We start from the raw sequence: 14,809 nt of genomic DNA on the forward strand, positions 1-14,809 counted from the left end.
ATTCACCTTTTAAAGGGGCAAGAAGCAGCTCACCTGATGAGTGGCAAACAGCAGCCCTGTGAACTCACCTGACAAGGGGGCAAGAGGCAGCCCGATGAATTCACCTCTGAGGGGGCAAGAAGCAGTCCTGTGAATTCACCTGACGAGGGGGCAAGAAGTAGTCTACTCTTTATCACTACCAGCAGAGAGCATATGGTCTCTGCTACCAGGCACCAGATATGTTTTTATGTAAATCAGGTAAATGTTCTTGCTTGTGTACAGTTTCTAATGTGGAACATCTCTGGTTTCAGTCTTTAGATCTGCTATGGACAGACTACCTGCAGAAGCTACACGAGCGGTCCCTGGAGCCGATGAACACATATCTCCTCTCCTTCCCAACACTCAAGGTGGGCCTAATGCTCTTTCTGAAATGTGTCCTCATTGGTTTTTCTATAATAATGTCCCGAAAGGGCTGGAGGACATTTGGGCAGGTGGCCTAGATGTCTAAGGCACTATACAATCATGTTTCGATTCACGGTCCGACCTGATTATGTTATAAGGTTTGTCAGCTCTAACCTTGCCCATAGGATTCACTGATGTGGTAGACGTCTTAGATCTACATCACTTTGGGCTTTTCTCTTATATGAAGCGGGGGCACGGGTGGCCCAGTCGTCTAAGGCGCCGTGATTCGCTATGCAGAGTTGCGGCCCTTAGGCACGCCAGAAACCTATGATTGTGGGTTCGAATCCCGGTTCGCCCCGATTATGTTTCTAGGTTTGTCAGCACCATACCCGTGCTTTCCTCCCAAAATAAGCTGACACGCTGCGATATAACTGGAATACTGTTAAAAGCGGCGTTAAACCCAACTCACTCACTCTAATATGAAGCTGTGATATAACTGAAATACTGTTCAAAACAGCATTAAGATAAACTCAACTAGTGTAGATGTGAAGCTGATTGCTTGTTGTGGTTTGTTTTACAAGACAAGTAAACATATAGCTCGGATAGCTGCAATCAGGACTTGACCAGCTTAAATATATTTATTGTAATATGAAGTTTTGGAAGAATATACACTACTGTATATGACCGTAGATAAGCCGATCTCATAGATAAGCCGAGGTGTTACCTTGGTCCTATATCTGTATACAATGTTATGTGCGGTACATAAGCCAGACCTCGCGGTACATAAGCCAGACCTTGCGGTACATAAGCCAGACCTTGCAGTACATAAGCCAGACCTTGCAGTACATAAGCCAGACCTCGCGGTACATAAGCCAGACCTTGCAGTACATAAGCCAGACCTCGCGGTACATAAGCCAGACCTCGCGGTACATAAGCCAGACCTTGCAGTACATAAGCCAGACCTCGCGGTACATAAGCCAGACCTCGCGGTACATAAGCCAGACCTTGCAGTACATAAGCCAGACCTTGCAGTACATAAGCCAGACCTTGCAGTACATAAGCCAGACCTTGCAGTACATAAGCCAGACCTTGCAGTACATAAGCCAGACCTTGCAGTACATAAGCCAGACCTCGCGGTACATAAGCCAGACCTCGCGGTACATAAGCCAGACCTTGCAGTACATAAGCCAGACCTTGCAGTACATAAGCCAGACCTTGCAGTACATAAGCCAGACCTCGCGGTACATAAGGCAGACCTCGCGGTACATAAGGCAGACCTCGCAGTACATAAGCCAGACCTTGCAGTACATAAGCCAGACCTCGCGGTACATAAGGCAGACCTCGCCGTACATAAGCCAGACCTCGCGGTACATAAGCCAGACCTTGCAGTACATAAGCCAGACCTTGCAGTACATAAGCCAGACCTCGCGGTACATAAGGCAGACCTCGCGGTACATAAGGCAGACCTCGCGGTACATAAGGCAGACCTCGCAGTACATAAGCCAGACCTTGCAGTACATAAGCCAGACCTCGCGGTACATAAGGCAGACCTCGCGGTACATAAGCCAGACCTCGCGGTACATAAGGCAGACCTCGCGGTACATAAGCCAGACCTCGCGGTACATAAGCCAGACCTTGCAGTACATAAGCCAGACCTCACGGTACATAAGGCAGACCTCGCGGTACATAAGGCAGACCTCGCGGTACATAAGCCAGACCTCGCGGTACATAAGCCAGACCTCGCGGTACATAAGGCAGACCTCGCGGTACATAAGGCAGACCTCGCGGTACATAAGGCAGACCTCGCGGTACATAAGGCAGACCTCGCGGTACATAAGCCAGACCTCGCGGTACATAAGCCAGACCTCGCGGTACATAAGGCAGACCTCGCGGTACATAAGCCAGACCTCGCGGTACATAAGCCAGACCTCGCGGTACATAAGCCAGACCTCGCGGTACATAAGGCAGACCTCGCGGTACATAAGGCAGACCTTGCAGTACATAAGGCAGACCTCGCGGTACATAAGGCAGACCTCGCGGTACATAAGCCAGACCTCGCGGTACATAAGGCAGACCTCGCGGTACATAAGGCAGACCTCGCGGTACATAAGCCAGACCTCGCGGTACATAAGGCAGACCTCGCGGTACATAAGGCAGACCTTGCAGTACATAAGGCAGACCTCGCGGTACATAAGGCAGACCTCGCGGTACATAAGCCAGACCTCGCGGTACATAAGGCAGACCTCGCGGTACATAAGCCAGACCTCGCGGTACATAAGCCAGACCTCGCGGTACATAAGGCAGACCTCGCGGTACATAAGCCAGACCTCGCGGTACATAAGGCAGACCTCGCGGTACATAAGCCAGACCTCGCGGTACATAAGCCAGACCTCGCGGTACATAAGGCAGACCTCGCGGTACATAAGGCAGACCTTGCAGTACATAAGGCAGACCTCGCGGTACATAAGGCAGACCTCGCGGTACATAAGCCAGACCTCGCGGTACATAAGGCAGACCTCGCGGTACATAAGCCAGACCTCGCGGTACATAAGCCAGACCTCGCGGTACATAAGGCAGACCTCGCGGTACATAAGGCAGACCTCGCGGTACATAAGCCAGACCTCGCGGTACATAAGGCAGACCTCGCGGTACATAAGGCAGACCTCGCGGTACATAAGGCAGACCTCGCGGTACATAAGCCAGACCTCGCGGTACATAAGCCAGACCTTGCAGTACATAAGCCAGACCTCACGGTACATAAGGCAGACCTCGCGGTACATAAGGCAGACCTCGCGGTACATAAGCCAGACCTCGCGGTACATAAGCCAGACCTCGCGGTACATAAGGCAGACCTCGCGGTACATAAGGCAGACCTCGCGGTACATAAGGCAGACCTCGCGGTACATAAGCCAGACCTCGCGGTACATAAGGCAGACCTCGCGGTACATAAGGCAGACCTCGCGGTACATAAGCCAGACCTTGCAGTACATAAGCCAGACCTCGCGGTACATAAGGCAGACCTCGCGGTACATAAGGCAGACCTCGCGGTACATAAGCCAGACCTTGCAGTACATAAGCCAGACCTCACGGTACATAAGGCAGACCTCGCGGTACATAAGGCAGACCTCGCGGTACATAAGCCAGACCTCGCGGTACATAAGGCAGACCTCGCGGTACATAAGGCAGACCTCGAGGTACATAAGCCAGACCTTGCAGTACATAAGCCAGACCTCGCGGTACATAAGCCAGACCTCGCGGTACATAAGGCAGACCTCGCGGTACATGAGCCAGACCTCGCGGTACATAAGATAGACCTCCAACCTAAGACTACATCTCGTCATGATCTGTCATCAGAAAAAGAATATCAACAAATCTGTATTGAATTACGCAGTTTAATCCTGTCGAAACACCATCGTAAATAAAAAGTGTTCATTCTTTATCTGGACTCATGTTTGAAATCTTCGTAATTGGTTTTATTAATTTTAATCAAAATTCCTTCAATAAAATTTACATTAATTTCAACGAAATCGTGCGTCCCTCCGATGCTTACAACTTCCGTTTGCCCCGTTACATAAGGTCTGCTTTACCGCATACCGTGATGGCACCCACTCACCGATTTTTACAGCAACCACGATCATATTACCTCTATTGACACCTTGAAACGAACTTTAGTTGACAGAGAATGGATACATTTGTCATAACTGGAATTCTTTGACTCATTAAAAGTAATATTTGTTGTAGTTTGACAATTAAATGTCAACATATTGCCGTCAGACTTGACTAACTTTAATTCATTTATTATAAAATGAAGTTTTCGAAGAATATACACAACCCAGTATTAAATTTTTTGAATGATTTTATGATTCCGTGATTGACATACAGATGATTGATAACTACATAATATGATTGATTGGTCCTCCACAATGAAGTAATTGTGTTTCTAGGTTTGTCATCACTGTGTCCTTGATTGAGGGCTTCACTAAAGTAATACAAAAAATACACAGCATTTCCATCTTTCCTCCCACTTTAAGTGGTAGACCGTCCGCCTGGAGGGCGGAAGGTCCAGGGTTCGATCCCTGGCCGCATCATACCAAAAGACGTTAAAAGATGGTACTCGGCATTAAGGGGCTAAAATGAGGACTGGTCGGCTCGGAGTCAGTATACTGTGTCTGAGTGGGGTATTCATGTTAAACTGCGGCATCACACACACACACACACACACACACACACACACACACACACACACACACACACACACACACACACACACACACACACACACACACACACACACACACACGTGCATGCATGTCGCTATATAAGTGCAATAATCTTGGACGTGACTTTAAACCCAATTTCACCTCACCTCACCTTTCCTCCCACTACTGAAATACTGTTCAGAGCAGCAATAAATCACACTCACTCACTTACTCGTGTCAGTAGGGTGACTATATATGTTCATCATGGCTATATCTCTACCTTCAACAGGCCCGCGTGTCGAAGCGTGGGAGGAAGCAGGTCGACTACGACAATGCCAGACACAACCTGGAGGTATTGCAGAATGCCAAAAAGAAGGATGATGCCAAGATACTCAAGGTAGGGGAGACAACTCTTTACACATCAATCGAACTGATGATACGTGGGCTGGGACGGTTGACTTGTTTACTCAAGTCGGATAGGTCCTAAGTCGAACCGGGTACCCACTAACACTAGTCTATAAAAACATTTCTTTAAAATAATTGTAATTTGTTTTCTTCAAAAGAACCTTTCCTCTTTTGCTATTTTTTGTGAAATCAAGGAAAGGAAACTTGGTTACGTTTGATATAGACTTTCCCAGGCTTTTAGTAAAAAAAATTAATTATATCAATTCCACGGTCATGGCACAGGACTACCCACAGGACTAAGCAGACCTGTGGTTATTCACGATCTGTGTTGTTTCATGACAGTAACAATAAAACTCCATGGTTACGCAACAAGTCATACTATGTTTGAAAAGTTATATTACAGTATGTGTAGTATTTTACAGATTTTTTACTGAAAACACAGCAATTATGAATGGGTACCGGGGCATATGATAATTACCTTGTAACTGTACATTTGAGTTTCATAGACGTTTAACCAAGTTTGTTCCCTCTGACAACAAATTTGACTTGTTATGTATAACTTTGATAAAAGCGCACCTTTGTCAATTTTCTAAGCGTCAAATGTTTATTATGGCAAATACAGTATGGGTCTTGTGGTTATTGTCTGAGCAGGGAATAGATATATATTTGTGGAGTTTGTTCTGTCTGTCTTCAGGCTCAAGAAGAGCTGAATGAAGCCAAGAAGATCTACGAAGATCTCAACAATGACCTGCACTCAGAGTTGCCAGATTTCTACAACAGGTAACTCACCATTGTATTGTTTGCAATCCATTCTTCAGCAACCCATGCTTGCCGTAAAAGGTAACTATGCTTGTCGTACGAGGCAGCTAACGGGATCGGGTGGTCAGGCTCGCTGACTTGGTTGATGCATGCCATCGATCCCAATTGCGTGGATCTATGCTCATGATATCAATCACTGGATTGTCTGGTCCAGACTCGATTATTTACAGACCCTTGTCATATAGCTGGAATATCGCTGAGTGTGGCTTTAGACAACAAACAAACAAACAAATAAACAAACAAACAGACAACCTGCAATCCATTCTGTGTATGACTACTCACTGTGAAGGAATAACTTAGTGACATATATATGTGTAAAATGAATAATAACGGGTATGGTGCTGACCGACCAAGGATAATTTTCTCAGAATCGAATCTAACCTCAATCCTGGCAGGCTAAAGGACACAAGTCCACCATGTCACACGTGTCTATGATTCAGCAGTCGTGACCAACCATGAGTGAGTGAGTGAGTGAGTGAGTATGGTTTTACGCCGCTTTTAGCAATATTCCAGCAATATCACGACAGGGGACACCAGGAATGGGCTTCACACATTTGTACCCATGTCAGGAATCGAACCCGGGTCTTCAGCGTGACGAGCGAACGCTTTAACCACTAGGCTACCTGACCGCCCCTGACCAACCATGAGATAAGGGTCCTTATGGGTGAAAAATCACATTTTGACTTTTCATTATATTTTAAAACTACAGCATCTTTGGAACAGAAAAATACAATTCACAAGCTTCAATTCATATTTATTGACACTTGACATCACTCACAGCTATCTTCGCTGAAGTAAGTTGATGTCAAATGTCTTAATGATGTCATAGCACAAATATATGCAGGCACCAATAAGGTCCCTTTTCTCTTGGTGGGTCACATTTAAAGTTTTGTTGACTTTCATAAGAGACATGAACAATGAACAATAATTTGTCATTAATTAAATAAAGAATTATTACATTCATAGTCATACTATGATAATTGTTCTGTTTTCTGCTCTAGCCGAGTCACATTCTATGGCGATATGTACCAGAATCTTTTTGGAGCTGAAAATATTTTCCATCACGAAGTTGCCAGGGTAAGTTATATTTCTTTAAACCAGAGTCTTGAAGTCTGTGATGTGTATTCCATTCAGTATGTAGATAAGGTCTGTCGGACATCAACTCCGATCTATATAGACCTACAGAGTTGCATCTATCAACATGATAAATAAAACAAACAAGTTAATCTGAATGTTAATCTGTGAAACATCTATGGATAACCTGCCACTGGAACACCTAACATTAAAGACCAATACTGGGGATGCATGGAAACCGTTGCCTACACCAAAAGTTGCTTGCGTCTGATGTATGTTACCAAGACAACATGATCAGCTCACATCAATTTGGGTATAGAGGTTTTACTCAGATGTTCACCTTTACTTGCAGTGTTCTAAGATCTCTTGAGTGAGTGAATATGGTTTTATGTCATTTTTAGCAATATTCCATCATTGCCACAGCTGGGGAACCAGATATGTGAGAGTGAGTGAGTGAGTTGGGTTTAATGCAGCTTTTAACAGTATTCTGGTTATATTGCGGCGTGTCAGCTTAATGTGGGAGGAAAGCCCGAAGTGATGCAGGTCTCAGACGTTTACCACTTCGGTGAAACCCACGAGCACGGGTATGGTGCTGACTAACCTAGAAACATAATCAGGGCGAACTGGGATTCGAACCCACAATCATAGGTTTCTGGCGTGCCCCAGGGACGTAACTCTGCAATGTAAAATCTCTGGAAGGTAGCCTGTGTTCAATTCCCTTTATAGGTTCAATGTGTGAAGCACACTTCTGGTGTATCCCGTCGTGATATTGCTGAAATATTGCGAAAAGTGGCGTAAAACCATATTTACTCACTCTAAGATGTCTGTGTCATATTTCTGGAGCAGGTGGACAAAGATTGACAATGTTCATTTACTTTTGAGGGGGAGTGGAATGAGAATGTGATGTTTTTCAGGTTTGTTTTTTTTCGAAATAGGGTCAGTCAGTTAGCCTAGTGGTTAAACTGTTTGCCCATCATACCAGTGACTTTGACTCAAACCCTATATTTACCATGTACCGCCTATTCTTAGTGTCCCCTGCCATGATATTGCTGGAATACTGCTGAAAGTATCTGACTCTTAACAATATGAGGACTATGATGTATCTTTGGATGACTTAGGGAAAGGAAAATTGCACAATCAGTTGCCTCAAGGGGTGATTTGTCATATTGAAAACCATATGCAACAACAGCATGGGTTGTTGCCTTGAAGTACAGTGTGCTCTATATGTTCCTTCAGAAAGCAGTGTGAAGTTTGTAGCCACAGGGCTCAGACTGAGCTGTAAATACATCACGGCAGGACATGTTTGATTATTATACGGTCATTACATAACTGACATTATGCTGGGGTGGCAGAACGATGGATGCAGTTGCCAGGGGCACTGTTTAGAGTTGAACAGAGGCATTTCACCTCAATTTATAGAAAGACATTTTTAGCATTTTATGTCATATTAAAGTAAGGTGAATTTGTTACTTTATGTGACATCCCCATGATAAATTGATTGTGAGAAAGATTTTCATTTGGGCAAGATTGATACACTGATAGTATGATGGATTTCCATTTGGGCCTGATTGTGTGAAACACTGTACAAGGAAAACATGACACCATCTGCCCGAGGCAAGGGAGTTAAATGACTCTAAAAGTCCAGTTTCCATCCTTGCTGAACTAGGCTGGAATTACTGGGCTCTATCGTAGCGCCACCAGTGGCTATTACCAGTTATGTCCCTTCTAAGCCCCTCCTGTGGAGCAATCAGATTCCACCTCTCGTATCACTTGCGTTTGCTTCACACAAAATGGTGGCGCCCAGTCAGGACGATCTGATCGATAATCAAGATCTGTATTGTGATAAAATGGGTCTTACATCACGAAATGCATCAAATCACGTGAGCACCTTGATTAAAAACATGAACAGATTTGGAAAATATCTGCTGACAAAGAGTTGGCAGTGCACATGCTTTGCAAATCCGAAATCTGCACGACAGTTTACCAACCGGATTTTGATTTCGGTGTGCGATTTTGATTGGACTATGCACAGACTCGTTAGTCCCACCAAAATGTAACTCCATAATACCAGCCTAGTTCGGCAAGGGTGGAAACTGGACTTTTATTGTCAGTTAACTCTCTTGCCTCGGGAAGATGACATGACACAGACATGACACAGTCAGGACTCAGACACAACACAAATACAACATGATGCAGACATGATACACACTTGACACAGACATGACTCATACGTGAGACAGACTTGAGTTTGGTTTTCAGCCACTTATACGCAAACTGTTAGTCTTGTGTGTAAGAACTCTGATGGATAAAAGAAGCTACCTGTATATTTCAAGGGATTTTAGCCAGTAGATTCAACAGCATTGTTGTAACGGCATCCACCTGAATTATTGTTTGCTGATCAGTTACATCATTATCGGTACCATTGATTTCACTAATTTCATCTTCACTTTGAAAAAGTTCATCCACTTTACAGAAATCTAGAAATGGATCATGAATAAGAGATGAAAACAGATCTCTTAAACTTACCCGTAATATGTTGTATGGAGATGATGTATTTATGGTACATCGGTAATACTTTACGGGTTTGTATTCCCTGTTCCTCCATGGCTTGTGAATACATATAGTCGCTTTGCGGTGTAGTCACTTTTTCTAACTAACAATTGGAACCATGGCCTGGTTCCATTGAGAGGGAAACCAGTGAATGCTCAGACCAATGAATGTTCAGTTTACAGGGGCAATATTTCTCTCTAGAAAATATGCCATGGCCTACTTGTACAAATTTTGTGTATTTCGTACACTTAAGACTGAAAAAACTATGCTTACACACCCTACCTACTTCCTTGTATGCCAATTGAATTTTATTGCAATAAAACCTATTTGTTTTGTTGTTTATTCCATGTGTTGTATTGCAGTCCTTCATGACTTGGTTGCTGTGTTTAGTTCGTTCAAGTCAATCTTACAGTCCCTGTACCATACTATTTTCCCTTCTGCCCAGGCCTTACTGTAATGCTCTGGTTCTAACTGAAGCAAATCTAGACTTTCCACAGATTTAGGAATCTCACTGGGGCTCCTTTCAACTTAACTGTAGTTGTTTGTTTCTATCAAAATTACATATTTTCATAGACTATGCCTAAGTCAAAGTGAGTCCAATTTTTATAAGGAACCAAAGCTGAACATTCAAAATGAAAATGGGGGCAAAATGAAAGGTGGACACGGATGATTTCGCATCTGAAAACGCCAAAGCTATGAAAGTTGTGTACAACAAGAAATACCTTGTGAAATATTCATAGATTCTTGTTGAACAAAGGGCAACCATTGTCCACACGCATATTCCAAAATACACAGGGAATGTAAAGCTACTACTCATGGAAGCAATTGTTGCTAGGCATGCTTAGACTGTCTTACAGACCCTGAAACAACTATATCCAATACAGCCTATGCAAGTCTATAATGTTTGGCAGGTCTAGATTAATGCAGTATTAGGAATGAAGAAAGTCTCTGGGCTCCTTTTATTATATTTCATAACTATAATTTAACAACTGTTTTTATCCGTAAGATATGTTAATTTTAGAGACAAGATGTTAGTCTATTGCCGTCCCCGAATCATATTATTTTCTGCCCAGACCTTACTGTAATATGCTATTGCCCTAAATGAAGCAAGTCTACATCTCAATGGGGCTACTTTTCAATTTGAATGGGGTTGTTTGTTTCTATCAAAATTAGATATTTTCAGAGACTAGAGTTAATCTAGTTGGCAGCTCTTCACAGCCTTGTGGTCTCTATCTACATATTGCTTCAGTGTTGGGCAATGTTAAACTGCGGACAATTTTCATGCACAGAGTTGGAATCATTTGACTTCCATGAGTTATACATGGCCTCATTTTAATACTGGACTTGGGGTAGATACGCGTTACTGATGCACCACATAGCGGCCATATGTATTCACGGATGATGGAGAGACCCATCATGTACAAACCCGTGAAGTACTGACGATTGCTTCTGGTGTAGAACTCCATCTTGTAATAACACTTTTCCTCCGCAGGTAATGCCAATATTGTTATGTAATGCTTGCCAGATTGGAAGTTTCCTTGCACCAGATGATAGAATACGACTAAAATTCAATGTATTCAAGGAATCCTTTTCCCAACATCCTGTACGACCTTCACGGAAGAAGCTACCAGGGCGTATAACTCTTCCGAACACTCCCGTTGGCGCTAGACATGGAACTGGTTCCTTGGATACAAGGTCAAGAATGATAGAACAAAGAAAAGCCAATTCGTCCCGGAACTTGACACTGGATTCTGGCATGTCGGACGCAGGTTCAGAAGATTTTTATGGTTCTAGAATGAATGATACAGCGTCAACTTTACAGCTGCAAACAAGTCCTGAGGATTATGATGAAGAGTGGGAGACAGGGAGACCAAAAGAGGAAAGAATTGTGGAAGCCAAGGCAGAATATGGAGAAGGACAGAAGAAGGAAAGAATGGAACATGATGAACGAATGAAAAGAGAGATCCTGAGAAATGAGGTTAACACTGTGGAACTGAAGATTACGGTCCCTTCCATTACAATAGAAAATAGCCCGATTATAGAGTACACTCAATGTCAGGATATGCAGCATGCCCATTACAACCGACGGCAAGCTGGCTCTGAACAGGAATATGGAAGCATGTTTGGGCAGAGACACGCAAACATCCATGAGATCGATGATGAAGGCCAGTCTTTCTTCGCAGAAGGGGGAGACGGTAGGCTTTCGAGTGATCCACGGATCCGTTTTCTTGGGGCGCCATCGGAGTTGATGCTGGCAGAACATCTGAGGACCCTTCATCAGATCAGTCAGAGGGCCAAGGGGTCAAGTCGTGAGGTTCAACATGTCCCTCAAGGTGTTGCTGCTGTTCAGAAGCTGGAGCGAGCCATCCTCCCTGATGGAACCATCTACGAACTCCGAACTACTCTAGTTCCGGATCCTTCCTTTCATTTGACAAGGGACACATCCATGCAGACTGGTTTCCTTGAGGAATAACACGGTTGACATTTTGTAGAGTAGTAGTTATTGATTCTTTTAGCTTTTCAGATATAAAATTGTTTCGAAATTTTTGAATTATCGATACAGTTAGATGTTTCCTTTGAAAAATGAAAATATACCAAATAATGAGCATAATAAATAGCATTTGAAAAACTATTTTGATCATTTTAAATTTTTAATTGATATATATATATATAAAGTAATATCTCTGTTTAGCGATTATATGAGATAACAGATAGATGTAGCTTTAATAAATGTTTTACAAAACTTTTCATGGGATTAATTAGAATCTACATTCAGTGAAAAATATCTTAAAGTAATTAATATTGACCCTGTAGGAAACAAGTTATAAAGGGTTGTGAAACTTCTGATCAATTATTATACATGTTAACCACTTGCACATCTTACACAACTGATATTGGAAGATGTATGTGAATCACATACGTTTGTTACATTTTCATTCACCAATTCCCTATTTCAACAAATATGTCACTGCAATTGTATTTCTGGACTTCCATCTGCATGGATTTGTGTTCAACATCAGCAACACCAAGATGAATCATGTTGGTGATGAAGTGAAGGATGAACACTTTCATCACCGGACTGATGTGGAGTTTAACCCAATGACTTTTGATTGGCTGACGGGTGTCATCTTGGTGTGGGATATATTCTATAATGCTTGGTTGACCAATACCAAATACTACATTGTGCCAATATTTGAGACATTATCACGTGAACACTCCATCTTTCTTTTCATCACACTTGGATTGGACGCATCTACAGTTATTCCTTTTTCTAGTAGAATTAATTGTAAGTTGAAATATTTCTTTGTGGCTTGCATCTTGTAGCGAAACTAGTTACTGTGGTATGTGTTGTTTTTGAAGTGATGTTTCATATACATTTTTTGAGATTTATTATTGCATTTGGTAATTTTTTATTCACATGACTCCTCTAAGTTTTTGTCGTTTCTTTTCAATTGCTCATTGTGTTGTTCTGCGTGATGGTACAGAAGAGAAATTGCTTAACATTTTGGGAATATTTTTACAGTCACAATATAATCAGTTCTTTTGCTCTGATACGATACCTCCATTGCATAAAGAGCTGACAGATCCACCATAGGTCAATTTCTAATCATCCAATCTATGTCAAGACATCTAATTCTTGACACGAAAGATTCATGGCAGTATGTCTAATTTCTGTGTCAGGAAAACAAAATCAAACAGCCAGGTCTAAATGTAAATAATAAAGGCTGTGCCATTATGTGGTTGAGGATATGTTATAACCCTATGTTATGATGAACACCATGGCAAGTACAACTTTTTAAGGAATATTTGTGTTCCTTGTGGGTTTTCTGTATGTTAAAAAGGACATGTTGGAATCAATGTGGCAAAGAAAGAAAAGTGAATTGTTTAATAAAGCTGACACATGATTAGCTCAAGAACCCATACATCCTTCATTTAGATGGAGTGGTTGAAGTCCACTCAGATCTGATGGGACCTGTTATTGAGAGGTTATGAGATCTTCATGCAGAGAGGTATCGTATTTGAATGAGATAGGCAATTTTTTAATAAATTGGATGATAGGTATATTAAATTTGAAACCTCCAGTTAGAGCATAATTAATAAAGATAAAATGGTCACCAAAGCTGTATTTATAAAGCGCATTTATGTTTTATTTATTTGACATGATATGATGCTAACACTTTTTAGACACTTTAGACTCTGTTTCTATGATTAGAAATGAATTATATGCCATACAATGAAATTTAGAAACAACAACATTAATCAGTGGATTTCATTTTGTAAATTTTCAATGGAGGAGGAGGCACATGTATGATCAAAGTAATAATAGGAGTTTAACAAATGTCATTTTATTCAAGTGAATGTCTTGTTAAATTTGTTTGTTGTAATTCAGTAACTCGAACAAGTTGTACATTTCTATAATTCTCTCCCACAATTTATTGCACTTATTTCACTCCTTCTCCTTGTTTTTTCGTTCTTTATGTGTTAAATGTTTTTAATATTCTGAATTTTACTTATATTTCTGAATTCTAGTTTTATTGGGGCGGTCGGGTAGCCTAGTGGTTAAAGCGTTCGCTCGTCACGCCGAAGACCCGGGTTCGATTCCCGACATGGGTACAATGTGTGAAGCCCATTTCTGGTGTCCCCCGTGATATTGCTGGAATATTGCTAAACGCGGCGTAAAACCATACTCACTCACTCACTCACTCTAGTTTCATCTTGAAATGACTTTTATTCATGAACTCAGCTTTTCAATGTTGGGTTCAACTTGTCACTGTTGATATATTATCTATCTATATACCTACAGATTAAAGTTGTAAAAATGAACCATTTGCATCTATGCACAGTTAATGATAATATGGCAGTTTGATATGTAATATGTGACAGTTATATTTACACTTGCACTGAATGTTGTGAGCTGATGCCTTACACAAACTGTGTCCTGTTGAAATTACTTTTGTGTTTCCTTAACTGGAGTGTCAGTTACATGCTCTTTTATTTGCCTGTTTTGTCTTCTGATTTGTATACATTTCATTCAACACTTCTCTGATGTTTTCCTCCTGTGACATATTGCGCCAGCACTGCTAGATGCACTCACTCACTCTGTTAACTTCACATGTCATGGACCCGTGAAGATCTGGGGTAGAATAGGTCTTCAGCAACCCATGCTTGCTGTTAGAGGCGATCTTCAGCAACCCATGCTTGCTGTTAGAGGCGATCTTCAGCAACCCATGCTTGCTGTTAGAGGCGATTATGCTTGTCGTAAGAGGCGACTAATGGGATCGGGTGGTCAGGCTCGCTGACTAGGTTGATGCATGTCATTGTATCCTAATTGAGTGGATTGATGCTCATGATGTCAATCACTGGATTGTCTGGTCCAGACT

At 42.1% G+C, this 14,809-nt stretch overlaps 1 protein-coding gene across 2 annotated transcripts in view; it reads left to right on the plus strand.

The window, feature by feature from the left end:
- Window positions 1–14,809, plus strand: part of LOC124151821 (myc box-dependent-interacting protein 1-like) — a 75,654-nt gene that overhangs the window by 43,090 nt on the left and 17,755 nt on the right. For both annotated transcript variants that reach the window (XM_048382634.1, XM_048382636.1), the window contains exons 5-8: window positions 291–386; window positions 4,870–4,977; window positions 5,680–5,765; window positions 6,806–6,881. In XM_048382634.1, the coding sequence (XP_048238591.1) occupies window positions 291–386; window positions 4,870–4,977; window positions 5,680–5,765; window positions 6,806–6,881 (366 nt within the window). The remainder of the gene's footprint in view (window positions 1–290; window positions 387–4,869; window positions 4,978–5,679; window positions 5,766–6,805; window positions 6,882–14,809) is intronic.

Source organism: Haliotis rufescens, unplaced genomic scaffold, assembly GCF_023055435.1.
Source record: "Haliotis rufescens isolate VD_foot unplaced genomic scaffold, xgHalRufe1.0.p SCAF_4, whole genome shotgun sequence".
Classification (NCBI taxonomy): Eukaryota; Metazoa; Mollusca; class Gastropoda; order Lepetellida; family Haliotidae; genus Haliotis; species Haliotis rufescens.